Source organism: Trematomus bernacchii, unplaced genomic scaffold, assembly GCF_902827165.1.
Source record: "Trematomus bernacchii unplaced genomic scaffold, fTreBer1.1, whole genome shotgun sequence".
Classification (NCBI taxonomy): domain Eukaryota; kingdom Metazoa; phylum Chordata; class Actinopteri; order Perciformes; family Nototheniidae; genus Trematomus; species Trematomus bernacchii.
This window is the reverse complement of record NW_022987803.1, coordinates 3,510,088-3,527,126: the sequence shown is the minus strand read 5'-3', so window position 1 is coordinate 3,527,126 and position 17,039 is coordinate 3,510,088. Positions and strand designations below refer to the sequence as shown.

General features: G+C 46.3%; 1 protein-coding gene across 3 annotated transcripts in view; it reads right to left on the bottom strand.

Annotated features, from left to right (window-relative positions):
- mdn1 (midasin AAA ATPase 1) overlaps positions 1–17,039 on the bottom strand; it is a 99,472-nt gene that overhangs the window by 42,849 nt on the left and 39,584 nt on the right. For all 3 annotated transcript variants that reach the window (XM_034150385.1, XM_034150383.1, XM_034150384.1), the window contains exons 39-53: positions 16,832–16,939; positions 16,550–16,738; positions 13,624–13,713; positions 13,265–13,528; positions 12,628–12,892; positions 12,372–12,531; positions 11,887–12,003; positions 11,597–11,805; positions 10,907–11,055; positions 3,254–3,453; positions 2,558–2,781; positions 2,198–2,311; positions 1,143–1,272; positions 659–765; positions 392–525 (exon numbers count right to left, since the gene is read on the bottom strand). In XM_034150385.1, the coding sequence (XP_034006276.1) occupies positions 392–525; positions 659–765; positions 1,143–1,272; positions 2,198–2,311; positions 2,558–2,781; positions 3,254–3,453; positions 10,907–11,055; positions 11,597–11,805; positions 11,887–12,003; positions 12,372–12,531; positions 12,628–12,892; positions 13,265–13,528; positions 13,624–13,713; positions 16,550–16,738; positions 16,832–16,939 (2,460 nt within the window). The remainder of the gene's footprint in view (positions 1–391; positions 526–658; positions 766–1,142; positions 1,273–2,197; positions 2,312–2,557; positions 2,782–3,253; positions 3,454–10,906; positions 11,056–11,596; positions 11,806–11,886; positions 12,004–12,371; positions 12,532–12,627; positions 12,893–13,264; positions 13,529–13,623; positions 13,714–16,549; positions 16,739–16,831; positions 16,940–17,039) is intronic.

Here is a 17,039-nt window from a genome sequence, read left to right as displayed (position 1 = left end):
AAATGAATCTGAACTTTTCGATCTGTTACGATTATAAACTGAAGCAATATAAAAATGAGCCCCATTAACTGAGTTTTAAACATCATATCCGGTCATAGTCCGGTAATTACCTGCCAACAGAAACTCTGCAACACATTATTATTGAAACATGACCGGTAAGTTTCAAATTTGTCCGGTAAAATTAATTATTTCCGGACATTTGACCGGCAAGAAAGAATCCTAGCGGAAACCCTGAGATCTGCATTTCCTTCATGATATCCTTCATATTTCCATAGTCCCACCACCTTCATAGTACCAGGTGGTGGAACTATGCAATAAGTTTCCTTCCAGTTCATTCTGCTCCACCTGCTCTACTTATTGAGAGACAGAGTAACACCATGAAGGTTCTGACCTCGAACATGATGTGGTCTGAGATGTAGGGCTGTCCGCTCTGCACCGCCTGCAGGGTGAAGGAGTCCCACAGGTCGAAGAAGGTGCGCAGGTGCATGAGCACTGGGTGGGGCAGGTGACCGATGTCCACAGTGCCTGTAAAGAGGGGGGACGACATATGTTGCGTTAACTCAGGCTGAAGTCTATACTCTGCTGCATGCACTGCAGCTCATGTAGATCTGAAATGATTTCTATCAGTTCATTATGATGCAGAGGGTGCGGTGCTCACCTTTACTGAAGGCTGTGGCGATCCTCAGGGCGGAGCTCTGAGCCGACAGGTTGATGGCACAGGTGCAGATGACCGACCTCTCCTCTCTGTCCGTCATCAGAACAATCCTGCAAACACAAACCGCTTTTAAAACCCTTTGACGTGACCAACAGCTGTAAGATCCTTTTGATTTATCTTTTACTTTCATGCATTTAATACACAATACACTTTGCATGGAGAACCAATGTCATAGAAATGTGTTTTCTTCCAATCATTTTAGACATTTGGAAACGGATGATTCATATAAATTCCTCTTTAATCGCCACATGTATGTAAGCAGCACCGCACACAGTGACTTGTAATTCCTGCATTTAAACCATGTTAGTATTAGGAGCAGTAGTAGTATTCTAATATACAGTGCAGCGGGGAGGAGTGGCCCAGGAATACAAATATATTTATATACATGAGCAGCAGGATAAAGTTAACGGGCCACATGTTACAGTACCTGTTGGCGACTGCATTCAGGGCCTCAAGGAACTCTGTGTATCGTTCCTCGTCCTCAAAGTTGCACTTGTTGGCTAAAATGTCCAGGTACTGCTTGTTCCATCGCATGTCCACAAGAATCCTGTATTCATCTGCAAAGCAACAGACAGTGGTTAGATTCCATGATGATGGCAGCAGTATGGAGTAACATGGGTCAAATATCTGATAAAGAGCAGAGAATATAATGCACTGAAATCATCGTCAGTTTTGACCAAGAATGACTGAAAATCATGAACTTCTATTTCAGGTCACATGATCTTTAGGTTTTGCTGTAAGGATAAGGCCCTGAAGGATAGCTAACAGCTACAGCTAACAGGAACACTCACCTAGAGAGAACAAATCTTGATATTCTCAACGATTGTTAAAGTCCAAAACGGATTTGTTAAACCGATGGCAGTAATAACTTGGGAATCTAATTTTTACCTTTAATTGGGATATCTTGATCAGATAATCACAAATCAATGGATCGAATGTTACGGGATACAAAAAAAATCCGATACTATACGTAGGCCCATCTGATAACCGTCATTGATGTAAAACAGGGTGAATTATATCCAGTCTTTTACCCTGGATTTAAAAATAATTTGTTATTCTAAATATTCAAATGTAAACCAAAATGTTGCTGACCGATCAAAAACGCTGCTCAAGGTTCTGTTTGTGAACAATTGTTTATAAAAAGAAGTAACTGTGTCATGTTTGTGGCAAGCTATGCCTTTTGAGCATGATATTTACAGATGGCAAGGTTAAGCAAAGTGCATCCAAACACTTGAATTATTAAAAGCTATTTTGTTTTTTGTTGTTGTTTTTGAGAAAGAAAATCTGATTTGTATCGTATTGTCAGTTAATTAATTTGCAGTATGTGTATCAGACAGGAACAAATGGTATTGAGCAATGCCTTCTTTTTTTGTATATACAGAAAGCATATATATTCACATGTGCAGGATGTGCTTTGCATATCCTAGTCATGGATTACAAAATGACTTTTTTATGGAAGAACAAGCCAACCAAAGAGTGTACCTGTGCTGTGGGGCTGCAGCAGCTGAGTCAGGGACTTGCCCTTGGCAGCCAGTTTGCCCCCGAACACCGCCTTCAGGGCCCGGTTCCCTGCCTCCACCTGCACCAGAACTGGGTCTGGAAATAAAGAAGCATAAGGTTTCAGGATCCACAGTACTGGATAGTGCTGAACACTAAAGAAAACTATCATTTTCATTTCTGCAAGGTAGTGTGGTTACAAAATAAAACTGTAAAACACATGGACAGAAAAGTCATCCTTGAGATGTCCTGTGATGTCATTGTCTCTAATATATGACATTTTAAACGTAACATGAATGTTGACATCTTTCCAAATATTCTGGTCAGTGTGTGTGGGTTACAGACCGGGGGCCTGCTTGTAGCTCTTCCCCAGGTGTGAGAGCCAGCTGCTGCGGAGGATCCAGTCCCCGTGAGAGGCCCTCTCAGTGAGCAGCCTCACTGCGGTGGGGATCAGCCTCAGAGCGTCTCCCTCCGCCAGATCCACCACCCCCCCGGAGAAACTCAGGCCTTCATGGACCCCGCTGCCCTGCAGGGCCCTGCGCAGGTCACTCAGGCTCAGGGGACGGCTCCTGTGGACAACAGCAATGAGTCAATTTGCCAGGGTTTAAAGTCTACAACATATCTGCCTTGCATTTTAACTGGCAGTTAGACAGAGTTCAGCAGTTACACCATAGTAAACACATACAGTACTTTTAATGCTTACAGTTAGACCTTCACTGCAAAGAATTTCAGATCTCATGTGACGTCATGCACTTACACTTCAGCTGACATTTCAACATATTCTTATTGTATACGTTTCCCTGACAACAAATCCTCCATTTTAACTAATACTGACTGTATTGTCAGCTTCTTAAAATAAAGCAACACTTTACTAAGCACATACACTATACAATTTTTCTCCTGAATTCTACATTTAAATTGCCACTACGGGTGCAGTATTTTAATAGAAGGTACATCTGATGTTCCTTTAACACCTGGATAAATACACACAGGTAGTAATGTGTTGTATATTTCTGTGATGGCTCTCAAAGCTCTCCTCACCGTTTGCCCTGCAGGCTGAGGGTGTTCAGGCAGAATGAGAGGACCTGTCCGTCTCGGAGGACAGCGGAGAAGCAGGAGTCCTCGGTGGAGAGGAGGGCGGAGGGGAAGCCGTCGGGCCAGACCCCCGCACACAGCAGCCCACTCCCCCAGTCCTCTGTGTCCAGGATGGCCAGCTGCTGCTCTATCAGCAGCTGGGCTTGCTGGAAGGAAATAATGCATCAATGTTTTACTCATATTATATGTTCTAACTAAATGTATGCTTGGGTGGACCATGAATAGTCACAGCAAATGTTTGGGGAATCTGATTACCAGAAACCATGTCAAGTACCAAAAAGATTAATCAAATTGAAATTGGTCTAAAAATGTAGCATTTTGGGTACCTTTGTTCTGGGTTAAACAGGGTTGAAATGGACATTAAGAATTAGGAATAGTGGTACAATTAAAGTCCATTTCGTAAAAGAGAGTTTTGGGAAATTATTTAAAAGATGCAAAGACTTTGGCTTAATAATTTAAGGATATAACAAATGTAAATGTAGTCTAACTTTGGGCCTAATCATTGAAAATATCACCAAATATATCAAGTATTGACACTGTCTTTTATTTGATAGGTCACACCAGGGACGTGCACAGGTACGGGCTAATGTTGCCATTTTTGTCTGACCTGCCCCTCTGGAGAGAGTGAGAGGTTTTTTTTTATTTTCTGTTGTGGCCGAATAAACATGATAAGCCCACAATTAGTATTATAGCATCTCGCTGCGGGAAACGCACCAAGTCAGCGCTGTCATCTGCCCCCAGTCACGTGACTTTGTTTACAATCTGACGGCTGGAAGCAAAGGAAAGCCCTCCGAGTCCGGCCTCATATGGCTATGGTGATCATACCAAATGCCCGCCTGGCTTTGGTGGCCAATCCCCAAGTCAATCTGTCTCTGTTTTTAAATATGCTTTTAAGACCACCTCTAGTGTCGGATTTTGGAAAACTGATTTTGAGTTGGCAGTTAGAGTAGGGGACAAACCAGGGGACTTTACTTCCTCTTGACACCGTCGGTTATTTACAAAAAAAACACCTAAATATACTTGTTATTGTGCTTCTGTCTTTCTGTGTCTTTTCATCTGTAAACTCCCTCACCGCTCGCTCTCTTTTCTTGATCGCCCTCTCACGGAGAACCCTTCACTGCCCGGTTCATTGTAGGATTTCTGCCATGTCTCTACTTCAGTTTGACCATCTCTGTTATTAAGTGATGGAATACTAGATAAATAAGTAATTAGATACCTTACTGTTACTGCGCTCATAAAGAATGATAAGAATAAGAATAATGCATATTGAACTGGTTTATTTAAGGTAATTAGAAGCCCTATTTTATCAGTATGTCTGCACAGCAGTTACAATGGTCAAGCTACATTAAAACAGAATTGTCCCCATTTTTTCTTTAATAGTTACTAACATTAGATATTTTAATGAGGTATGGACCGCAAAACAAAAGATGTCCCTGGTTCTATTTCGTCCCTACTGACTGCCAGAGGCGGTGCTTTAGCACTGGATATATCCATCGCGCGCATGCGTAGCTCGAGTACCAATAACAACAAAGTCACCTGTGACCCACGTGACACCGGCTATATCAGCCGGTGTCGTCAGAGGATCTGTTCCTTTTCATCTTCTCGCTGTGCGAGAGTACCGTGGCTACATTCTTGTAGCCTACAGTGTTCAGGTTTGAACGTTTGATCTGAGGGATTTCTCTGCATACAGCTGGCCGTGTGCAGCTTCGTGACTGATAGTCGGAGCTGCGGGTTGTTAACGCGTCCTCAAGGAGCTGTGGCCGGCTGTGCGCTGTGCAGAGCCTCGACGGACAGGTTCGTGTCAACTTGTGGTGATGGCTGTGTTCCCGCACCCTCTCCCAGCTAGGTTGTCCTGATTGCTGTCTTGTTTATTGTTTGGCTACTTTCTGGTGACGACAGTGTTCCCGCTTCCTCTCCCATAAAGTTGCCCTTATTATGCTCTTTTGAAAGTTCTGCTTGTGGCGTTGTGCCCGAGCTATCATTAGCATTTGAGTTCCCAGCTTAGCTGCGTTCAATTTAGTATGGAAAGCCCACGGTGCCTTTTTTTGCCCGTTTTTTGTTTAGGTGCAGAGAGTAAGGTAAGTACTGGCCATAATTACTACTGTAACTACGGTCCTAGGCCATGTAACTACGGCATGGTTATTACTGTAACCATGGCCTATGGTTCTATGCGGGCTGTTCTATTCCTTATGCTGTGTTCACACCGGACGCGATGCGACGTTTGGGGGCGGCGCGATTACATGTAAAGTCAATGCAGAGACGTGGACAGACGCGAATTCGCTCCGACGGCGCGCATGAAGCGGTGGACGCAGCGCGAATCACACGATTGAGGCGATTGAACGGTGCCGCGTTAAACGCGAGAGTTCAATTTTTTCAACAAGAGCGTCAAATTCACGTGACGCGTTCTCGCGGAAGCCAATCAGCGGTGAGGATCTCAGCCGCCGTCACTGACGTTCAACCACACAACATCAGCCGTTAGCTGTTAGCAGTTAGCACACAGAGCTCACAGCTCCTCATATCCGTTCAGAAACTGGACAAAAGTTAAACAAGTACAAACCACAGACTGTCTGTGTCATGGTGAATACAGTCGCTGCTTATTTATGTCTGTAGGCCGTTGTTATGAGTGTGGAATGAGCATATACAACGTTAGCTTAGCCTGGTCGACCCGATCTTCATTCAGAAAACAAGCATTTTAAAAGGTGTTTTGCCTGCCGTCTTGTCTGCAGACTTGTCAAAGCATTAATTCATGGTTGTTACTAACCGGTATCAGTATGTTGTTACTTCGGCATCATTTAGAAACGTGTATTACAATTTAATCACGGTAAAATATGTTCATTTGTTGTAGTTGTAGCTCCCGAGCCAGCGCGTCTTGTTTGAATGATGCGAGTAAACACAGCTGGCAGCCGCGGTGAACCTCCAGCGTTTAGAGCGATGCGATAGGAGCGATTAGAGCGAAGCGAATAGTCGCATCGCGTCCGGTGTGAACGCAGCATTAGAAGCTAATTATCTGGTCTTAACATTTGTGTTTTGACTTAGTCTCGCTGGATTGTTAGCAGCAGCCGCTGGGCTAACACCTTGCATGTACTGTTAAGCTTCATTATTTAACTCAGCCGGTGAGGGCAGTACTCTCACTCCCGCTCCCGGTAACGTATGGTTTTGATTGCAGTAGCGCTATATTGTTGTATTTACCGCTCCTAGTACTCGACTCCTAGCACTAGGATGGGTAGATTCGGAGAACAATCTTCACTGTGTGTGCTATGTGCTCTGCATGTGTGGCCATTAAGAGGATTTTATCCTCCCAAGATTATATTATCTAGTGTGCAGCCGTTTGGCTGACACTTTTAAGCACCGGCCACGGTTACTTTTGCCATAGTTACTACTGTAGCTACGGTTCTAAGCCATGTAGATACTGGCCATAGTTACTACTGTAACTACGGTTCTAAGCCGTGTAAGTACTGGCCATAGTTACTACGGTTCTAGGCCGTGTAGGCACTGGCCATGGTTACTACTGTAACTACGGTTCTAGGCCGTGTAGGCACTGGCCATGGTTACTACTGTAACTACGGCTCTGTGCTGCTCTCTTCTTTGGAAGCTAGTTATCTGGTCTTAAACATTTGTGTTATTTGACTTGATTTCGCTTGATTGTTAGCAGCAGCCGCTTGGCTAACGCCTTGCATGGTCTGTTAAGCTTCATTATTAACTCAGCTGGTGAAGGCAGTGCTCTCGCTCCCGCTCCCGGTAACGTATTGCCCTGTAACGTATTGCTCTTATTGTTAGCAGCGGCCGCTTGGCTAACATCTGGCGTGTTCTGCGTGCTGCTTGATTCTTAGCAGCAGCTGCCTGGTCGGGAGCTCAGAGTGGCTAGAGTCGCAGAGGTGGTACCTCTCCTCGTCACAACTTCCTCCAGCTTAGTCTGGCCGTTCCCGGCGACTTGATGGAGTGATGGCTGTCCTCTAAGGTGGATCGGTTAGCTACCGTCACGGAGCAGACGAAGTCGCTCCTGTTGGCCCTTCAGCCAGGGGCCGGTGTGGGGGCTAGCTTGCCGCCTGGCCCTCCTTCAGTTGCACACCTCTGCTTGAGGATGCCATGTTGCTAGCGGCTTCGGCTAAACCTCTTATATGAAGGGGGGGACGGGGGACGGTGCCCCGCTCACCCCCGAGGAAGCTTCCCACTCCTCTGCTCAGAGCTCTCTGCAGGGCATGGAGGACGCCTCCATGGCGGCCATGATTCGGACGGCCCTGGTACGCTTACAGCTTCAGGTTCCGCAGACCGACTCGGCTCAGGCTAGCGCCTTCTTCAGGCATAACCCTGCCCCTGTCACTCCCACTGTTCTTCAGAGGAGTACCTGAGGGAGCTCCATGCATGCTGGAGAGACACCAGGGCCCTCTCCCACTCTGCTGCCATGCAGGATCCGGCGAGGGTGGGGCTGGGTCGCTTGCCATCAATTGAGCCTGCCATCGCCTCCCCGATTCTGGCTCCTCTCTCTGATCTGATGCTGGCCGTCTCTACCTCTCTGCAGCAGGCTCCGGCTGAGACTTCTTTGCTGGGCCTCGGTGTTGCATCACTGTAAGCCTTTGCCCTAATGTCTAGGGAATTGGGACGAGTTATGCCCTTATTGGTGCAGACTCGTCGTCAGGTTTGGCCTGCTCAGTCACCACTGTCGGAGACATGCCCTCCGTAGTGTGCCAGTCGAGCCAGGGGAGCTGTTTGGGGCAGCTGCCCTGTAGGCACTGGAGCGTGCTGCCCAAGCTAGGCAGTCCAGGCAGCAGCTCTCGGGTCTTTATAGGCCTATGCCCACTCCCAGCAGGCCCAGGGGCCCCTCCAGCAGCCGCACTCAGCCACCAGTTTACAGTGGTGGTCTGCGCAGGTCCCAGCGGCCCACTCATCGTCCTCCCGGGGGCTTTTGTGCCCCCGACCGCCAGCCTTCTAGGCGGCCTCGTGCCTCAGAGCCTTATCGGCGCCCCCCAGGGGGCTCCGGAGGCCGGGGGGTTAGGCCCCGAGACTCTCGGGGGGTTAGGCCCCGAGACTCTCGGGGCCGGTCGTCGGCTGCTTTCCCAGCAGCAGCTCGGTTACTGGGCTGTCTGTACTTCCAGCCCTTGGGTGGGTTTCACCTTAACCCAGGGGTACGAACCGCGGTTCCGGCCCCTAGCCTTCGGCCGGGCCAAAATGACAGTCGTCAGCGATCCGGCAGAGGCACTAGCTCTGGCCCAAGAGTTGTCCGTCCTCCTGGCCAAGGACGCGATCGAGCCAGTAGACCCTCTGCTTAGCCCAGGGTGTTCTACTCGGCGTACTTTCTCGTGAGCAAGAAAGTCGGCGGATTTCGCCTGATCTTAAACCTCAGAGGAATCAACAGATTCCTGAAGGTGCTGCCATTCCATATGCTGACCACAGCACATGCACAGGGGGAGTGGTTCGCAACCGTGAACTTGAGGGAGGCCTACTTCCACGTGGGCCGGGCAAGATGGTGCCTTATATTCAGTTCCTCCGGCCCTTGGGCAGACTGACGGCTGCCTCGGCCGTTGGGCCCTTAGGCCCGCTGTCGTTGCGCCCCATGCAGATGTGGCTGAATAGCCTTCACTTGGATGCCAAGTGGCACAGGCTCAGGAAAGTCAGGGTGCCGCAGCGTTGCCTCCACTCTCTGTTACGCCGGAGGGGCAGGGCCTATCTCCTGATGGGCGTGCCCATGGGCACCATCCCATCCCGCCAGGAGACCGTCACCATAGGTGCATGTCTATCAGGGTGGGGTGCAGTGCAGCAGGGCAGGACTGTTCAGGGTCAGTGGTCTGCCCAGGAGGGTGCACGCCATGTCAACGTGCTAGAGCTTCGGGCTGTGCAGCTTGCACTCACGCACTTTCTACCCCAACTGGGGGGCAAGCGTGTGCTTGTTCCTTGGGACAATGGGACAGCATGTACACTGTTGCCCAGACAGCAGTCCCTTCTAGATAGTGGACGTTCTCACTCCACTCAGAGTTTATGTGGCTGCTATTTGTGCCCGACATGTTCGGATCGACGGCGCCACGGCGGGGTGACACAGGTCGGTGTCCCTCTTCCCGAACCAGAACCACAAAAACTCACCTCTTCAATCTGGCGTTTAATGTGTGATTGTTTTTGTATTATTTGACTTTAACTTTAACTATATATATTTATTTGTCGTTTTCTTTTCACTATATCTGTAAAGCGTCTTTGAGCACCTGTAAAAGCGCTAACAAAATTAATCTATTATTATTATTAACAATCGTTTGTTTTTTTCATGCATAGGCTAACCCCTAGATTCCACCGGGTCCGTCTGCGCCGCGTTGCGGTTTTGGTCCGGCCTCCTCCGCCGGCGTCATACCCTACCAGGCGCATTTCAGAAGCGGAGCGTCTTGCCTGCCGGCTCGCAGTTTTTGTTGATTTGGGCATATTTCCTGGACAGGCTACTTTGTACAGACAAAGTTAATAATAACTGTAATATTCCAGTTATAAACGACATGAATCAAAGATGTGTTGCTGTATTTTAGTGGTAAAAAAATGCATTCATCATCATAATTATTCTATATATAATTTACACAGTGCCTGTAAACCGGAGGAGAACGCTGGCATTTCTCCTCCTACTTGAAAGACTACGGAGGGATAGGGTCTGCAAAATTAGTTTGTGTGTGTGTATATATCTATATATATATGCTATATATGCTCTGAAGGTTCCACTTCCTGCCTGCCCGACATTACGTTACGGCTGCGCCGCGACAAAAATAGGATTCGATCCTAATTTTAGAGGAGCCCTGCGCCGAGCCGCTTCTGGGACGCTTCTGAGCCGTAACGCGCCGCGTGTGGTGGAATAGCACCCATTGACTAGAGTGGCCGCGATCGGCGTGAGCACCGCGGCGCAGCCGTAACGCGCCCGTAACGCGCCGCAGACGGACCCGGTGGAATCTAGGGGTTATGTTACATTTCTGTGCTTAAGAATGCCTTCAAGACAGAGGAGACTGAAGCAGAGAGAGAGAGATCTGAAGGAGGCAGCTAAAAGGACTGCATCTTTGCAGAGCTGGATAAAAGGTGCCAGCAGGGCAGCTGCAGGTGAAGCACTGTGATTATGTCAAGCAACTACATGCATTGGAGTACACTAATACAAAAAATCAGTGATAAATGCAAAGCCTGTAACTGTGCTGAGTGAAGTTCATATTTTCTGTTGGGGGCTAACCCCAAGCCTCCAGTTCAGAGCACATTTGAGAGGCTGAACTGAACACAGACTGAATAACGAATTTAGCAGTTAGACATAAAAGTAAACTGAGTGTCACTTGCAATGAAAGTGTTGTGTTTTTATTTCATTAACCTTTTACATTAAAAACAAGTTAGAATTTTCAAAAGGTCTTATGTTTTTTTTCGGGAGGGGAGGCCCTTTTTTCAGTTTAGAGCAAATGTCTGTGCACGTCCCTGGGTCACACTGTTATGTGCCACCAGCATAGAGGAGGAATATAAATGCAAATCTCAGGAATGTGACCCAGAGAGAAAGAAAACAAAAAGGGGTAACAAGTTAGATGTCTGGTGGACACCACGGGTATGAGGGCATTACCACATTGAGACAGTTGGGATCATGCATTGAAAAGGGAGTGTCCATACCTTTTGGTTGGTGTTGGTGCGCTGGCACTGAGAGTAGGCCTCTCCACAGGCATGCTGCAGGGCGCTGGGTAGATCCACGCCTCTCTGCAGCTGGCAAGACAGCAGGGAGGCCGCATGGAGGAGGGATGCCACTGAGGAGGCCGGGGAATCTGAAGGATGGAAGCACATCGTTTAAATTATCTCTGAGACTGAAGTCCTGGAGATCAGTTCCCTGCACTATTCCACTTTTTCACTATTTTTCTTTTTGTATTTACTTGCACAATTCTTTCTGTTTTTTTCTGTTGCACTGTTGGAGGAGCCTGTGACCTAAGATTTTCATCATCATAACTACACTGTAGCTATGTACGCATGACCAATAAAAGCCTTGAACCTAACCGAGCTTGCAGGTCTGGCTTGGTGGACTATCAAATTCCCTTGCTCTTCAGAAAATCACCCTTATGCTTAAGGCTACATATTCTACCTTTGATAGGATTTGGCAAAGCTTTTGATCCTTTCTCGAAGGGGAGAACGCCACAGTAACCTTTTTATAATTTTTATTTTATTATATATTTATATTATGCCCTGATGTGTATCTGCTTTCTATCTTGCTCTTTCTTTTTTTTCTCATTAATAAGTGAACATTTTCAATAAAGTCCTCTGCAGACTGACTGACATGCAGCATTTCTTTGTGTTGTTGTTATCAATGCTTACCCCAAATGGCGGTTTTGATACTTTTATGTATTCCTATTAGCAGATCACACACACAGTCCCCGGTCACCCCCGCAGTGTGAAGCAGGGTCTTCAGGTCCAGTGTGTCCCAGCAGACCCCCTCATGTTCCCCTGGGATGTATATCTCCACCCCTCTGTTCCTCATGGCTCTGGAGAGCTCCCCATGAACAGGATCCATGGTGAGGAACAACCTGCAACGCCCGAACATCAGCTGACCAAGGACAAACTTTTCAATAACTTCAATAAAAAAAGTGAACAATATTGCATGCTACCTGAAGTTAGGATGAGGTGTGATTTTGGGGGTCTTCCCGTCTATGACGCCTCGTTCGTTGATGGTGAGAGATCCACCGGGCTCCAGCAGAGCATTGAGGCGATCCAGGACGGAGGCACTAACAAGAACACATGGTCAGTGCAATGAGCTAAATATGTTGATATACTTCGCTTTATCTACAGCTCATTTCAAATAACTATCTCACACTGTTCGGGACTTCAATTCCTTTGCTCCCCACATCTGCATTACTTTCTGTAAATATGTGCAACAAGCTTTAGTTTGGTTTTCTTGAAGCCGGTATCAAAATTATGATATTTTCTAAAACATCTTCTGCATAGCTCTCAGACCCTGAGTTTTTAATGAGGATCTTTGAACCCAGCCCAGGGTTGAGGCCATTTCTTATATACACACCATGTAAAGGCCAAATCGCAACTAAACAAACTTTTTACAAATAGGTCAACAAGAACCCAAATCACTTTCCCTCACCTGCAGAAGTTGACGTTGTCCATGAGCAGCCAGTCCCCGGCCTGAAGGGCCTGGACCAGCATCCCGTCCAGCCACTCGAAGCCTCCGTTGGTCCAGCCGTCCTCCAGCTGAGCCAGGCGCTCCTTCAGCAGCGTGAAGTCCAGCTGCAGTTTGGACATGTCTGGAGGAGAAACACAGGCGTGTTACAGCAGTGGGACCATACTCCTGATCGTCCCATCAGGCAGTATTCAGCTGTCAGACACTGCTGGGCCATTACCAGTGAACACTTTGAGCTTTGTGTTGAGTTTCTGCAGCAGCAGGATGATGACCTCCAGCTTGTTCAGAGCCTCTGAGTTGATGGTCCCCCCCGTCCTCTGCTGCCTCTCCTCCTTCAGCCAGTGGCAGAACAGACCCCAGGTCTGCAGCAGGAACTCCGTGTCCTGGATTCCCACATCCAGCGACATCAGGCCACGCCTTATCACCATAGCAACTATGTAGTCCACGCTCTCCAGAACTTGTTGCCATGGCCGCATGATATCAACCTGGGACGAAGAAAAGGTGCAGAGTGATAAAAACTGAAAATGTAGACATTGAAGAGGCACTTAAATTAGGAAATGTTCGTTCATCCATTGTGAGGAATGTTAGCTGATCCATTCCTATGATTAAATGTATGGAAATTAAGTTAAAGTCCTTGTCAACTATTTGTTTTGCCATTTATTTGATTTTAAGTTACATATCATTTATACACTCTGATATGTTTGCTATATTTGCATATTGTGTACTATGGTTAGAGAGAATGTTAGTATATCTAATATGTTAAATGTCCAAAATCATAAATATAGTACAGAGAGATGTAGTGTGATGTTTCCAGACAGAAAGAGGCTGGTTACACTAGAGATCTGAGGTGCCGTTACCTGTTCGAACCCCCCCAGCAGCTCCGTGGTGTCCATGGCGCTGTTCATGGCCAGCACCCTGAGGCGGTGTCCCGTCAGCAGAGCCAGCAGGCGGGCCAGGCTGGTCTTCCCGCTGGCTGTGGGGCCCACCAGTATGGTCATCCAGCCCATCTCCACACACTTCATCAGGGACTCCAGGGGCCGCAGCACCTGGTGTGTGATGGACAGGGGGGGATCCAGGGCCACAGGGGCCCCACCGATGCGCTGCAGGACGGAGAAGCCCACCTGTAGGAGCAATCCATGGGAGAACAAACCATTAACTTCTCCTCATCATTTAGATTTCTACAACACCAGACAGAGGTTTGGTAGTCCTGACGAACCTGCAGGTTGAGAGGAGTGATGTGGAACTGCCGGGAGCCGCTGTACGGCTCAGAGTCCTCCCCGAACACCTTCCTGAACACCGACAGAACCTGTGGGACGGCAGGGGTTCACAGAATGAACAGTGGAACACACTTTACAAAGAGGTGAGTAACAAGAGAAGGAATAGTGAGGTTGGTGACTGAATGCACTGAAGTTAGAGGGTGTAATCTGTGCATGATAAGCAGTTCAACTACTCTGCACCGGCAATGGTGCTGCCCGAATAGGAAGAAAAATCCCCTTGGTGTAATGAACTACTCAAACTAGAGTTAAAAGTATGCATTTAGGTATTAAACCTCAGCGTGCAAAATTAACAAACACAAACTCCCAAGAGGAGGACAGAAGGCAGTCTCTTTTCTGAAACAGCTCCATATTTTGAGGATTACCACCCATTACATTCAAACCAAATACATTTCCGACTACCTTGTTCTGAGGGACCTGTAGATGTATTTTTCCCAGACCTTCAAACCAGGACCAGATATGGTCAGTTCAATTGGCCAGCACCCTTCACTTTGATAACCAAAAGACTGGTTCTGTTATGCCTGAGTCTGAAATGTCCTGCTCTCTTTACTTAGATGGCAAGACAACACACGTCCCAAACAACTATCATAGGTTTTTGTAAAAGATCATCTTTGTTTCATAGTGTTTTCACAAGTGCAACAGTATCACCATTAAAAGTATAAAAACAACTGGAACAAAACACAAAAGTATCTCAAGTACAACAGACACTAATTAATTAAACATGATTGTTTGAAAACCCAATAGAGTGGTGCAGTGACGCATCCTAAAAACCGGAAGTAAGCTTTTAGAATGTTCTATTCATAAATGTATCGATCCTATGGAGAAATTGCATTGCTTTTTTGTCGAGGGAACCGGAAGAAGCTTACTTTCGGGTTTTAGGACGCGTCACTGCACCACTCTATTCAACTACTTCTAATTAGTGCGAATGCTGTGCAACAGCATTCCACTATAGTTTTTCAAAAAGTTAATACTTCCTCTTCTTCTTATTTCAACCAATATTTTTGCCGTCAAATAACTTCAGCCTACTTTCAGCTACAGAAACCATTCAAATATCAAACTATTCAACCTTTTCAGCACATGATGGGAAACTTTCAACTTTTTCAAAATATGTTATACTTTTTGAAATATTCAGCTTTTTAAACTATTTTTTTAACATGTAACTCAATGGGAGGAACCTTCAAATCCTCTTTTAACTACACCGTGTGCCAAATGCTACTCCTTCCACATACTTTCAGCTAGAGACTTCATTCCAACTTTAAAAGTCTTTTAAAAAAAGACATTCAGCAGCTGCACCCCTTTAGTAAATCTGCCAAAAAGGCCACATTATGGACTCAGACGCTCGTCGGGGTCCTGAGACGCTTCACACGTTGAAATGTCACCGATATCTGCTACGGTTCTTCAACAAAACGTTCACATGTAAGAGGTTTATCTCTCATTCAGATCAATGGAAAGGCTCTCCTCTCACTGATTACTGATCACCATGGAAACCTTTGATCTCTGGGCTCAAGCACAGGTGTTTCATAACATCGTTAACTCAAACATAAACACCTGTGTCATGGAACACGATGATGTCATAACTCCAACTGACATGCTCAGAACGCCACCAAACATCACATGATGGTTAACACTGTGGCCCTGAACAGCTCTACATCAAATCTGATGTTACGTAATGTGGTGTTACTATGGCAACGCATCCCTTGCCATAAAACACGATGTCGCTGTAACTCCAATGGACACGGTCCGATCGTTCCCCAATCTTCACCTGTATATCACCTCTCCATGCCTCAACAGCTTTACGCCAAATCGGATATCTCACCCTAAGCCGTTTCCATGGAAACGCATCTGTCGCCAAAAAACACGATGTTGTCTAAACGCCTATGAAAAGGGGCAAAACAGCACCAGACTTCAGATAATGGTTCAGCCCTCAACATGTCTATGTGCCAATAGTGAGTTTTCCTCAAAAGCTGTTGCCATGGCAACACATCCCTCGCCATAAAACAAGATATTGCTAAAACTCCTATGAAAATGGTCAAAAAGTGCTCAGGCTTCACATGTGTGCCAACAGTCCAGCCGTGAAGACATCTACGTGACAGTTTTGAGATTTCTTCAAATGCCGTTGCCTTGGCAACACAATGCTCGCCATGAAACACGGTTTTCTCATAACTTCAGTGAAAATGCTCCAAACGGCCCAAAACATCACAGGTTTGGTAACGATGCAGCCATCAACACATCTAAGCGTATTATGGGGTTTCATCAAATGCCGTTGCCATGGCGACAGATCACTCGCCAACAAGTTAGTTCAAAAGTTTGCAGTTTAAATATTCTGCTGCTTTTCAAAGCGTTTTTACTTTCTTTTCTCTTCTTAATACACATTCATTCACTACTACTTACACTTAATATCTAACTCCTTCAGCCTACTTTCAGCTACAGAAACCATTCAACTATTACATTATTCAGCTATTTCAGGACATTGAGGCTATACATTTTGTTGTTTATACTTTTTTTAAACCTTTTATTTTAAATATTAAGCTTCTTCACTATTTTTCCTACTCTTCCAGTTTAACATTTCACTTTCAAGTTTTCAACAAAGTCATTGCAATGCATTTGAGCTGTAACAATTTTGATTCAAATCATTTCACTTTTCTGCATTTCTCCGCTAAGTTCAGCAACACACTTACTTGGTTTCTGTAGCTAAAAGCAGCTACAGAGACCATTCAACTAATAACATATTCAGCTTTTTCTGCATTTTCAGCTAAATTCAGCAACAAATGTTCACAGTTTACAGCATTCGCACGCATTTTCAGCAGGAAATGCATTTTCTAGTTGCCTATATTAATGTACTGATTACAGATTGGAGCAGCAGTGTACCTGAGCCTTGTCAGCCTCCGCTCTCATCCTGTCAGCAAACACCAGGGCTACATGCTGCCCGGGGTTGAAGAACCCTGGAGACTGGTCGGCCTGCATCAGCTCACACCAGCGGAACAAGTCGCGCAGGTTGAACTCCCAGGGACTTCCCTTCTGACCCCAGCGCCGCTCCACACACACCTCCTGGACCAGCTGAAATGCAGAAAGAAAACCTCACTTGTAAAACTTGGCCTGATGCTCGCCTCGCAGGTCATATCTTCTCACAGCAGACAGAGAGGAACTCACCCTGTTACTGAACTCCACCATCTTAGCTATGATCTCCTTATCGATGCTGGTGAAGATGGAGTCTCCGATGAACTCCATGTCTTTGCTTGTGAGTTGGTCCACAAACACCTAGGACACAGGGGGAAGGCAGATGTAAGTGATCTTAAGTGATATTGTAAATGTTTCTAAATTAACAGTTTAGTCTGTGAAATGTCAAGGCGACAAAATA